At 46.7% G+C, this 13,153-nt stretch overlaps 1 protein-coding gene across 1 annotated transcript; it reads right to left on the minus strand.

Annotated features, from left to right (window-relative positions):
• Positions 1–3,917: 3,917 nt before the first annotated feature.
• Positions 3,918–12,109, minus strand: LOC306750381 (uncharacterized protein; the record flags this gene model as incomplete). The annotated part of the gene is made up of 7 exons (XM_079233796.1): positions 3,918–5,170; positions 5,743–5,823; positions 6,952–6,979; positions 7,735–7,870; positions 8,291–8,355; positions 10,932–11,012; positions 12,065–12,109. The coding sequence occupies 7 exons, from the start codon at positions 12,107–12,109 to the stop codon at positions 4,377–4,379; spliced, it is 1,230 nt and encodes a 409-aa protein (XP_079089922.1). The 3' UTR covers positions 3,918–4,376.
• Positions 12,110–13,153: the final 1,044 nt, after the last annotated feature.

Raw genomic sequence — 13,153 nt, forward strand, 5'->3', positions numbered from 1 at the left:
GTGGCAGAAGGAGAGAACGGGAGTTTGGGCGGAGGGTGTTTCATTGAGGTCGATTTGAGACAAGTCTGCAGGTACGCCGTCGTCTCTGTGATCATCATCGGAGTCTCCCGCCTCTGCTCTGGCAATCTTGTGATGCTCCGACTCGACAGGCGTCGTTGACGAAGACCTTTTTGCCTTCGCTTCGACGTCTTTTCTCTCGTTCTTTTCCATCGCCATCAGGTTCGACGTGGCTCCCTCGCTGTGAGACATACTCTCTTCTTCCTCATCTGCACCTGTCAGGTGGGTTTCTCTCGCTTTCAAGTCATCTACTTCAGTCTCGCCTCTCGTCTCCTGGACAACCTGCTGGCTCTCTGGCACACTGACATCCTGACGCAGCTGCACCAGTTGCAGACGTTGAAGCAGTTCCTGCCCTTGTTGGATACCAGTAGATATTCTGCGGCCCCCGTCTCCCTGCTCGTCCTTCGTCGCCATCTCTTCGTCGCCATCAGAGACGGAGAGTCGGGACGCTTGTGTCTCGCTGTTGCCGCTCTCTCTCCTCACCCAGTTGTACTTTGTGAGGGTATAGTTCAAAGATCTCGTGTCAACGTGCTCTTCATCACCATTAGACTCTCCTGCTGGAACCTCTGGTACCTGTGGCTGACCGGTTGCTCTGTCCATCGCGTGTTGGTCGGATTTGCAGAGCTCCTGTGGCCCGTCGGATTTAAAATCGTCATCACTCGCACGGAGACCGGACTCTGCCGGGGCATTTGTCTCCACATCACCGCAGTCGGCATTTTCTGCGGTTAGTTTTGAGTCCGTCTCAGCAGGACCACAGATGTCCTCGGATGCTCCCTCTTTGTCAAAATGCATCTCATTTTCAGAGTTCTCCTCAATGCTTGAAGGTACCCGTTTTGGGTAATTGTCCTGTCCCGCTTCAGTTTCGCTGCACGTTTCCTGCCCCTCGCTCAAAAACCCAATATCCTCAGGTTCTTCATCCGACTCTTCGTCTCCCGTTGTGTTTTCCTGATGGTGTTGTCCGGTTGGATCAGAACATGCATCCTCCATGGATGATTGGTCCTGCTCTTGAGGCAGAATGGAGTCTTTAGACAGAGGTGCGGTGTCCATAGACGCAGTAGAAGTCTGCTCTGTGCTTACTATCACTTCATCCACCTCGTTCTGTGTTGCCATTAACTGCCTCTGCCAGTCTAAGCCACCGGGATTATCCTCAGCTGCTCCTTTTGTAAGGGTCACGCTGGAATTATTCACCTGAGCATCCGTGCTGCCCTCTGCGGGCAGAAAAGGAGCCGTGTGGGGTGGAGGAGGCGGGGGGAAGTCATCATCATCATCATCGTCATCCATCACACTGTAGTACCTGGTGACCACTGCTGGGCCAGAGGGGAGGGCTGTGGTCTCTCCACGCTTCACCGATGGGCGACCTGTGCGGTCCGTCACAGGGTCGGCGTCCATCTTCATCCAGAGACCACAATCATCTGGGGACATCGGACCTTGAGGGCTGGGCCAGGGTTTTGTGGTTTCCATGGTTACAGGCAGGGTGTTTTTCTGTCTCTTCCCCTTTTAGGTGAAAGACACGTGAGTCCCTTCAGTTGATAGTCAATTAATTTGTACAAAACTAGGAGCTTAAATACCATCTGTTAAGAATAACTAATTAAAAACTGAAGTACGTTTCAAAACTTGACAGGATTTACATTTTTAGATCAAGATTATAGTCTTTCTTTTACTTTCATTATTATTTGTATTTCCTCTTATTTTTTACTTTGCATTGTCTATATATATATATATATATATATATATATATAAAGAGAAGATTATGGTTCTTTTATCATATTGCTCTGTGACTGCTTCGCCTACAGGCCTCGGCCACAGCAAGGGGTCCACGTTGACCCCCGTTCATCCCGCTCTCTATGCAATGTGTACAGGCTTGCAGTGCCATAATAATATCATAATAATATCTTTACTATCAGGTTTGATGGTAAAACTGAGGGTCTTGAAACTAGTTTTTGACACAGAGGAAACCTGCAAGAAAGGGTCGAGATCAGATTATAGACCAGGACCCACCTGAGAGGTGTCCTGTGGAGTTTTTGACCACAAGTAGCTGTAGAGTCATGTTTTTAATCATGTTTTGTAATACAATAATATTTGGATTCCAAGTTTAAAAAGAGCGACATCCCTTTTCTTCTTTTTAGCAGGGCACAGCTTCTGTGTTGTTTCACTCTGTGACCTAGCACAGCCAATTCTTCTGACAAAGGGAAAGAGTAATCGGCTTTGCTTCGTCCGTTTTGGCACGCACATCATGCACAGTGTCTGCCGGCTCTCATCATCTCATCGGCTGTTGTGAGTCCTGCTTTCCCATGATTCCACTGGGCCCGTTTATCCACGAGCCACGGTGACTTGTACCCTTCAGTGGTCTGTGACCCGCTTTGTGCATTCAGTGCCATCGAGTACTGCCAATATGTTCTGCCAATAATATGAATATTATCCCGGCATTATCTGGTTCCCTGAGCTGCAGGTTTAAATCTATGAGTCTATATTTACACCTGCATTCAGGGGCTTAAAGGCAGCTACACTGCGCTTCAGGATTACCAACAGCAGCAGCACATTGTGTCTAGAGCTCAAGCTACAGGACATATTAATGCGCCTTAATGAGCTTAACCTGTTTATGCTGTTATGAAGAATGTTATTCAAAACTATTATAATACTTGCCTACTTAAGGGTCGTGCACTTTCATGAGTCCATTATCCAGTATTTGGGCATAAATGGTTGCACTGCACACACATATATTCTCACATTTTTAAAGATTATGACATCTTTAACCATATTTTTCTCTTTCTTGCTATGACTGGATAAAGCTTTTCTATTAATACCTAATCATATCATCACATAACGTCAAAATGCTGAAGGGAGAGAGACCCACCTGACCGTAGCGCCGCCGTCACCTCCTGTGCGTGATCGAAGCCCGGTGGAAATATGAACGATGCGGCCGGCGATGCAGCTGATCTGCTTTCTGGAACAGCTGTACCTTCCTGTCCTCTGGGTCATGTGAGCAAACAAAATCCCTCTTTGAGAGGCGTTCAGAGGACCAGCGGCATCGTGCTGATTCACGTGCGTCGACTCCGTGGTCCAACCAGCAGAATGTTGGTGTGAGTCTTTAGTGAACCCCTTACTGTTGTTTTGTGAAGAGATGTGAAAAATACAATGTTCTTTTATGCGTTTGGATACAATTTTGCGATTACAGTTAAAATTGAATGTGGGATTTTAAAGAAATTGGAGAACATATGAATTCTATTCAGTTTTTTCGTCGTATATTCCAGTAAACATCCACTGTTGTGACAAATGTAAGAACAAATGACAGTGATACAAATAATAAAACACCTAGCAGATAGTTGCACTGTAGCAGACATGAAGATGGAGATTCCTCCAGTTTTACCCAGTGAAACATTTGGGAAATCTATGTAATTTTGTTTTTTTCAAATTTGTGTAATTTAACTGCTTATCTAAATGCTTAAATGCCGTTTCAAAGCGTTTCCCACAATGCTGAGAACATAATTGTGATGGAGAAATATCAAACCCCTTGTTGTTGTTTGAAGCCCAACATTCACGTTCAATCTAAAAGGTACAGGTGGACCGTCACTCTCTTGCCAAGAGGCATCTAATTTAACAACTCTCTGTACGCCTGTCCTGCAATTTTTGTCGATGCGTTTGACTTCACGCCTGACGGGCGCACTGCTCAGGACCCGAGGAAGCGATGTGTCGAGTGTGTCGTGGTTTGGATGAGCGGCTCTCGAGGAACAGCGGAGGTCCGGCGATCGGCCCGTTCTGAAGATGCACCAGTTTCCCAAAAATGTTCCAAGGATTTTGACGGAGTGGAAGAAACTCAAAATGAATTTAATTCATGTTTATTGGTAGAATATGAACCCCTCCCATGACATTATGAATCCCAAATTCTCAGAAACATCGCTGGTGTCCCATGTGGATCAATTGTTCAAAGGACGTTGTGACAAATATCGCTGTTTTTTTTACATTTTCAAATTAACATTCATTTAGACACAATGAATCGCACCGTGATTACTGTCAGAAACAGTATTCTTCCGCTCTTTGGCTTTTCCCATTCGTTAAGCAAACAACAGCGAAACATATGGAGACGTTTTGGCTGGCGAGGCACAGAACAAGTCCTCAGGGACAGAGAGACGTTTGAGATGAGAAACAGCTTCTTGAGGGCGTGTTGACATTCTCATCTTCGTCCACCAGAGGGAGGAAGTGGATTGTAGCATTCCCTCAGAGCGGCTATAAAAGACCCACAGCATGATGCGCTGGTCAATGTGGTCCAGCCTCCCGTATCAGTGGTTTGGGCAGCAGCGTCTCTCCCGTCCATCGTATGCTTACATGACGGAGCAACACTTACAGGTCTTGGGCTTGGAAGTGGCTTTACTGGGCGAAGATGAGCTCTGCCGCTCATTACCGCCTTCCTCTCCCCGGACTTCCACTCCTGCCCCGTTCCCGTCCAGGGGGACGTCCTGAAACACCCGGGAGTCTTTCCCCTCCTGAGGCGGAGCAGACGTTTCGGGCTCCAAGACGCGTTCCTCTCCCTCGTCGGTGATGATGACGTGCTCCGCGGTGAGCATGCCGCCGTTGTCCTCTCGGCCGTCTCCCTGGTCGCCGTCCGTGTATCCCAGGAACACCAGAGTGACCGGGCCTTCCTCCAGCTTAAGATCCTCCACGTTGCCCACTTGTCCCGCGATGTCTCCGACCTGTTTTTTATCCTCCTCGTGTCCCGTATTTGTAAAGCGCTCCTCTATCCCCAGCTCAGCTTCCAAGTCGGCGCCTCTCGAGCTGTCCAACTGCGCACCGTCCCCCTTTGACGCGACACGGCGGGTAGAAAAAGAGACGACTCCCTCCGGAGCTCTGCCGGCATCCACACTCTCGGCTTCGGCCTGGAACTCGTCCAGCAGCGCCGTCATCCCGACGCCGTCCACGATGCTCAGGATCTGCCCGAGCTCTTCGGTCGAGAGTTGACTTCCCGACCCGCCGACGGCGTGGATGCTCTTCCTGCCGTCGTCGAAGACGGCGGTGGCCGTCGGCGCGCCGGCCGGCCCGGACACGGGCGCCACCGACCTGACGACGGCGGCGCCCGTCTTGGGGTCTCTCTCCACCTGCACCGCCAACATCCCCAGCACTGCAAAACGAGTCACAGAATAGAAATTATGAAGATTAAAAAAAGGAGAGGGTGAGAGGTTCAAAGGTTAACGGCAGGTCAGGACCAGAGCTTTGTGTCACTAACATGAGCCGACACGAGAGACAATACAGAGACACCAAAAGCCCTCCAGCGCGCATTAAGGAAGGAACAAACAGAAATAGCGAAGTGGGCTAAATATAACGCTGTTCTCAGGCCTTGCACCTCCGTCGCATCATTACGTTACTCAGAGGGCGGCAGATAAAGGGAAGAGAGGAGAAAGGCTCATTCAAATATTATGCTCCGTCGCCTAAATTCCTGTTTATACACTGCAGCTCTTTGTGATCATTTATTTGGGTTCAGGGTTTCCAGCACTGCTTAGTGAAATAATCACAAAGAGCTGCAGTCAAACTTTTGAGGACCTTTAAAGTGCTACGGGAGCTAAAAGCACTCAAATCAGCAGCACGAGAGCCAGAAATACTGAATATTACCTGTGCGTATCCTGTGTGTGAGCTGCAGCCCGGTCAGTACATCAAAGTCATGGTAAGCTACACTAACTAACTGCTGTGTCTCACCTGATCGGCCTTCTTGCCCACTTTCATGAAACATCCGTTGCGCCATTTGTTTGGAGGAGAGATCCTCGGCCTCTTTGTTCACTGAAAAAGAAGAAGTACGTCTTTCAGTTAAACTCCAATGAAAAGGTAGCACTTTACTTAGAAATCAGTTTCTCTATCCTCAGTGTTTGTTTTGTAACTAAAGCTGAAAATTGAATTCACCAAACTCTCAAAACCTAAATGCAGCTCCAGCCGGGTTATCCATCGTTAGCGATACCAGCTGACAACAACGCGCTACGCCGCTAGTTTCTTCTGCTACTAGCGCTTTTTACTGTTGATGGACGGGTCGGGTGTATCAACGTTTGTGGGACTTTGTGCATTACAGCAACAAAATAACTGCCATTATTTTGCCTTTTGACTTCATGCAGGAAGTGGTCATCAATAAAATATATTATGTTACTATTTGGGTTGATAGAAAAATAGGATTTCAGACTAACAAAACAAAAAAGATAAGCTGGTTACGGGAATGTTTATGAAGTATGTTAATAACTCCGCAACCTTTTGATGGGTAAGAATCTGAAGCTACCGCAGCACTCAGGAGCTGAAAGCCGGTTAACGTGGAATGGAACGCGCGTCAAAGATTGTCTTTTTAATCCATATCCGTGTCCAGTAGGCGGTGCTGTCCAGGCCGTACGAGTGTGGACCTGTGGAGCTAACGCTTGAGAAGCACGGACCGATCAGGGCCGTGACTTGCTTAAATTTGCTATAAACGGAAATAGAAACCGGTAGTTTAGAGAAATAATCAGAAAGAAAACGAACAATTTAAAGAGTCAAACTTACTAAAAGCCTTCCTCGTTTTCTGCAGCTTTTAATGGGTTAACATTACTTTAGCGTGATTCCTAATTTTCATTAATTTAACATTCTTTGAATAAAGTTTGGATTTGTTCTTTAGTCTCTCGAACGCACGGCAGAGTCGGCTTTTCCTGGACCTGTAACTTTGTACACATTGGCCCGAAAAGGTTTTGGATAAACTCCGGCCCTCGTGACGTCGCCCCGATTTCAACGACTATTCTTCACGCAAAGTCTTAGTTCGGGTAAACGATCATCTGTCAGGAGAGAATGGACGACAAGGAAGAGCGACGGAGAGCTCATGACGACGCGGCCCCGTAGCCCCGCCCCCCGCCCCGTAGCCCCGCCCCCGTAACCCCGCCCCCCGCTGGACTTCTTTACCTTCCTGCTCGTCCTTGTCAGTGCCAGCCTGCGGGGCAGAGAGAGAAAGAGAGGAGACAATTTAGGTGATCTCCTCGGTCACACACAAACCCTCTACCCCGACTAGCCCCGCCGTAAACATATCACAGTCATCACCAGAGAAGTGTTGAACCAAACTGTCCCATCATGTCGAGAGGCGCTGAGACTGAAACTGGGGCTGGACAGTAAAGCGGAACCACCGTGCACTCGCTACAATGACTGATGTTAACGCATCAAACTGTGTTAAAATGTTGCGTTTAATTCAATAACACACACACAAGTGATATTCATGTAAAGGCCGAGAAAACAAGGCGGACATTAGTTTCATTGTTCACTGAAGTCGAGGTGAAGTTCCACGTGGGTTCAGTCACACGGCGATAAATCATTATGTGGCAGCGGCCGTCGTCCATTCTTTATTCATGATACATAATTCGAAGCACTCACATCCCAGCCGCACGGGCTTGCGGATTATTTTGCTGTTTTGCTGAAACGTTTATTTATTTAACACTGGACTGCCTGGGCTCGTGGCACGAGGCCAGACCGAACACAATCTGCATCTTTTGACCTAAGACATCATTCTGTGCCTCATTTCATATTCACACTAGATGAGATTAAAGAAGAAAAAAAGCCTTCTAAGGAGATTTTTTGCCGACACAGCGCCTCAGATCCTAAAATATACATTTGGGGCGATTCACGGTATTCATTTTCATTTAAGGCGGTTTCATCTGTGGGGATCGGTGCTCCAGAAACATCTGTCCGTCTCACCTGGCTGTTTGTTCTGACTGCAGCTGGACGGTTGCCAGACTCTTTGTTTTCTTCTCGGGAGGCCCGCTCCTCGCTTCTGGCGTCAGCTGCCTCCTCGTCTTCGTCCTCGGGCGTCTTTTGACTTTCGGTCGGCTCCCTGACACACATCGGCACAGACGGAACACTTGTTAACACAAAAAGATGCGCATCAGAGCTCAGAAAAATAAAAGAAGAAGCAGGGCGCTGGATCAAGAAAAATAACGACATTATGAGTCGAGTGTGTGTGTGTGTGTGTGTTTATGTGCTTGGCCATAATCCACCACACCAGCTGTCACATGGCTGCCTCCTGTGTGATCTCGTCATGGTCGGTATAGAAGTGTATCTGTGACGAAAATACTGTTCTCACCGCTTCAAAAATAAAAAGAATCTTCAGAAATGTGAGCCTTGCATGTCTGTTATCTGTGTGCCAGCAGAGCGCAGACTAAATCGACTCAACCCCCCCTCCTCCATCATGAATGTCTCAAGCACTTGTGATTGAATTAAGTGCGCTTTTTGAAGCTGGTAAAATGCGGCTCACCCTGTCGCCGGCTCGTCAAGGACGGCAGGCGCCTCGCTGAGCCACTGCTCCCTCAAGTGCTTCCTCTGTGTGAGAATGAGACAAAGAAAAGAAAATCAAGTTCAAAACTAAAAGGTTGAGGCGGAGACGGACAGAATGTTTGGTGATTGGACCAAGTGAGTCCACAGCCTTATTTTAAAATAAATCTTAAACATACACTTGATGGCTACAAACACGATGTCAAGCCCGAGGCTGAAGGCCTTAACGCATCTGGAGATTGATGATAAATGACGCCGTAATACGAAATACTCGCCTGCAAATATTTTGCTTCGAAACTGTTTCTCGTCTTCAGATCTAGTAGTTGTACATCGTTGTACACGTGTACATGTACGGCTCTGAGTGGAAGTACTCGTGACAAAAACAACAGTTTGAAAAAATATATTTGGACTTTTAAAAGCCTGAAAGCTAACAGGCAAAAATCATCTTCATCAACTGTTGATCCACAGTGACTCTTAACCATAGGGCCGCGGCCCCCCATTGAGACGCAAGCGCCACCTAGAGGGCCGCCAAAAACTTTCCGTTTTCACCTGTGGGCCACGGGATTGAAGACAGCAGAGTACTGTTATCCACGAGACGCTCAGTTACAATACAGCTTCCCACCACTTGGTGGCGGTAATGCGTCAGTCAGTTGTTTAACAAGCTCTAATATGCAGAAGAAGAAACTCAGCCAGCAGCTAGCTAGCCTGTAGCGAAAGTTATAAGTATTTAAAACGAAAACATGAAGACTAAAGTGCTGCTGAACACCCAAACGTCTAAATGTTTGTGCAAGTATAATCCTGACTTCACGAAGTAGAGCTTTGTGAACGGAGGTAACGAGGCGGAGCCCTGAGCCTGTGTGGAGTGAGGGCTAACGCTAGCCTCGCTAGCTAACGCAGCACTGGGGGCTTCACAGCTAAAGCGATATCTAGAGACCAAACATCCAACGCTCGTGGGAAAGCCGGTGGGATTTTTAAAGAGAAAGGACGATGGGCTCCAGGTGCAGGAAAGGTCTGTCTGTCACCGACAAGCAACTCCAATGTGCTGTGAAAGCCAGCCGTCACAGATATGAAGAGCAACTTCTGGTTCTGCAAATGAAGACTGCTGAAGCATATCATTCACATCATGAGGCTATATTTTAATGTGCACTTTATTTAAATGTTATTTACAGTTTATTTAATCAGAAAATTATTATTTTGACCAATAATTGTGACCACACAGATATTTCCTAAGAAAGTAAAACCCTCACTTTTAAATGTTGAGATTTATTAACATTGTGGATTAACCGAGAGCACCGTAGTTGTTCAATATTTCATTAAAAAAAAAACTACTTTCCTAATAATTGTGCAATGTATTTATTTTATTACCACATTATGTTATTATTTATCAAATTTCAATTTTGTTCTCTTTTTTTGAGAATTATTAGTTATTTTTGTGTTAATACGCCTGACTTGAGCCTTTAAATTAGTTCTTGTATTAGCTTGATTTGTTCCATGTCTGTGCAGGTTTACATACACATGATCAATAAATGTCTTTGTGATGATCACATTGCATCAAGTCATTCATTTGAAAAGGTTTTTGCTCAAACCAAGAGTGAGATCAATTAGTTAATAAACCAATACAGTGTTAATGAATGGGCCCCGAGGTCAAAAAGGTTAAGAACCCCTGATGTAGTGGACATGGAATTGCAGCGTGGTGCTAGTAGAACCATACGTCTCTACGTAAGATCAGGTTTAATTCTGACAAACTTGTTTGTGTTTTTTAAAATGTTTATTTTCACTTTTAACCGAAAGGTCGACCACATTTTCAAACCCCAAAACTGGGACACGATGAACGTCTATGTAAGCGCCGACAACGTGGATATTATTATTATTATTATTATCAATTTTTGGCAAAGCGACATTATCTTGCGCTCCTCTCTGCCATTTCGGCTCCTCCGCGAGACGCTGCCGGTTTGGATCTTGCCGAAGACGAGTGAGACCGACTGCTGTCTGCGAGAAAGACGCTGGAAAGGTGTCGCCTCTCCGTGAGCCAAAGCCGCCCCAGACGTCCCGCTCCTGGGGTTCAGATACGACGTGTCACTCATTGCCTGGCGGTGGCGAGAGCGGGAGTGAAACTGAAAAACCCTGAAAAAAGTCCCCCAAACCCCTTTGATCGATCTATGTCTCCATCTCCCTGTGGGCGGGACCAAACTGGATAGACAGCACATCTAATGCAACATGCTCACGTGACTGAAAACAACTTGTGAATGCGACTACATCAGTCATAATGAAGTCATAATGAAGTCATGATGAAGTCATAATGAAGTCATAATGAAGTCATGATGACCCCACCCAGAACATTAGAGCTAGGCGTCGGCCAGCAGCTCTTTTTAACATGAAGCAGATGAGAAGGAGGGAAAACAATGAAAAACAAAATGCCTAGATCCCATCTGTCTGTTTTCACAGCATCTACAAGACAAGAGTGCATTATTATTTCAGTATTTTGCCATTTTTATTGTCCGAGAATTGGATGCGAGGATTGATAACAATCTGCTTATCAAACTCCACTTAAGAGAGCAAACAAGCGTATTCTCAAAATGTTTTTTTAATCGTTCGGAGGACCAAGTGGAAGAACGGTAAATCACCTTTTCCTGGGCCGTCTTCAGCCGCTCCTCCTCCGTCTCCCTCGCCAGCCTCTCCTCCTCTTCCTGCTTCTGACGCCTCTCCTGGTGACAGAAGAAGTGAAATGTGAAGAGAAGAAGAAATGCAAAATAATCTCGGAGGGAATTGTTCTTCTCGGTCACATTTGTCGAGGCGTGTCGTCAAAGAGAAGGCCGACAAGAAGCCGATCAGAGGATTGAGACAGTGACACCACAGAGAGAAGAGCTGATAAAGCAGGGAGGGATAATTCCCTGTTTTTACAGTTTCTTTGCAGCTACACTCAATCCCAACTCCCCTCGCTCTCCCGCTGTAGATATCACAGAAACCGTCAGAACTATTGACAGCGGCAGATTGTCGACGCTGCCTTTGGATTTACATTGGAAGTCGTTTCTCTAATCGAAACACACACACACACACACACAAAAAAAAGACAATTTACTCAACTTTCTAGGAACGTTACCGCGACTTACCCCTCGCTTGTATTGAGGCCTCCTGTCAGTTATCTCTCAACAGCAAAGAAAACTTGAATCGTTGCAAAAAAAGAAGCAGTTTAACGAGAACTTAAGCAGCTGCTGTTTCTTCCCCCAACAACAGACAGAACTTGAAACAAGCACACTGAACTTATGGTGGTGGTTACACCCGCTTTTCTAATATAATTCTTTAGTAACACCCCTTTGCAGTCCTGGTCCCTGAAGACAAGGACTTCTTCTGTACGAAAGCAGGGGGACGGGGAGAAAGGAGGGGGGGGGAGATATTTTTAGGAGAAGAGGCCGACAGATTAAAGCGGGGAGATGCAGCTGGCGGCGCGCGGGGATGCCGGGAGAAATAGTTCAGCGACGCAGCACATTGCGCGCATGCCGGCTCCGTATCCGCCTGAGCTGTAAACACGGCGACGCCCACTCCGCCAAGCGGGTCGCTCGTGTTTTTGGACAGAGTCTACGTCAGGCGGGCTCCGCTCCGGCCCTGCAGCCTTTCCCTTCGCAGATCAGCGACTTGCTGGCTAGAACGTTACCCGGGGACTTCGGGAAGCGAGTCCCTTTTGACACGAGGTGAAGGTCCAAGTCGGTTTAAGGACGTGGACGGGAAAAGGGCAAAAGTGAAAGAATGACATTCTCACCGCTATGGCTCGCAGCCTTTGTTGGTACTTCTCTGCCTCGTCCATGCCGGGGCCTGAAAGGAAATAGAAGTGTTAGGTTGGTAAACGGATACAAAACCAAAACACACCAAACGGGGAAACCTGGGCTGGTAAAAAGCAGTTACTTTCAAAAGAGTTATCATACGACGTGGGATTAATAATACCGTAAATATGACACTGTTGGTTTGTTTAACATGAAGCTTTAATTGTTTCTGGTTCTTCGGACCATGATAAAGCTATACCACCAGGTTCGGACTGAGTTTGGGTGTTTTAAAATAATAAAAAAATGGACTTGTTTGAAGAGCCTGTGTCTATCTAGCTTCACTGCATCACGTGACCCGACAACATTAAGCTTTAATTAAATAAACTATGAACATCCCAACAAACACAACAGTAATATATATATATATCTTCTATTCTCCACAAGCAGCTGCATGTTTAGAGAAAAATAGAAATCCAATTCAAAAGGCATTTCAGACATTTCATGGGGTCATGTGATATTTTTAGCCTCTCGGGGCTCGAGGGACGCGTGTTGGTTGGTCCACCACTTTGGTCCAGACTGAAATATCTCAACAGCTATTGGATGGATTATGATTGAATAATAATAATAATCCCCCCTGAGGATGATATCGAGAGACTTTGATGACCACCATGAGGTTTTAGAGAACTGTTGGATGGATCGCCCAGAAATGTGGATCAGACATTCACGTCTGGATAGAGATGATTCGTCTTGGTGCAGCGAGGACCAAGGAAGAACTCACTGGCGGAGGTCGGCGCTCTCCGAGTGCCCTTACATAAGGAGGTTGTGTTTTTTTTTCACGAAACAAGGGAAAGGCGACGAGCTTCACCAGCATCCGGTTTCTCCACGACAACGAGGAGGCAAACTCAGAGAGGTATTGACTGATGGAGGAGCGATAAAGAGACTCCGCTGCACCACAGTAGATATTGATCACTTCACACAGATTGAATATCGAAACCCTTTGCCAAGAACCGAGTGAGTTCAGACGGGCGGAGTGTGAGGGCGGCAGCTGAGGATGGATATAGCTCGCATTCCTCACACATTTAACTTGC

Source organism: Taurulus bubalis (assembly GCF_910589615.1).
Source record: "Taurulus bubalis genome assembly, chromosome: 17".
Lineage (NCBI taxonomy): Eukaryota > Metazoa > Chordata > Actinopteri > Perciformes > Cottidae > Taurulus > Taurulus bubalis.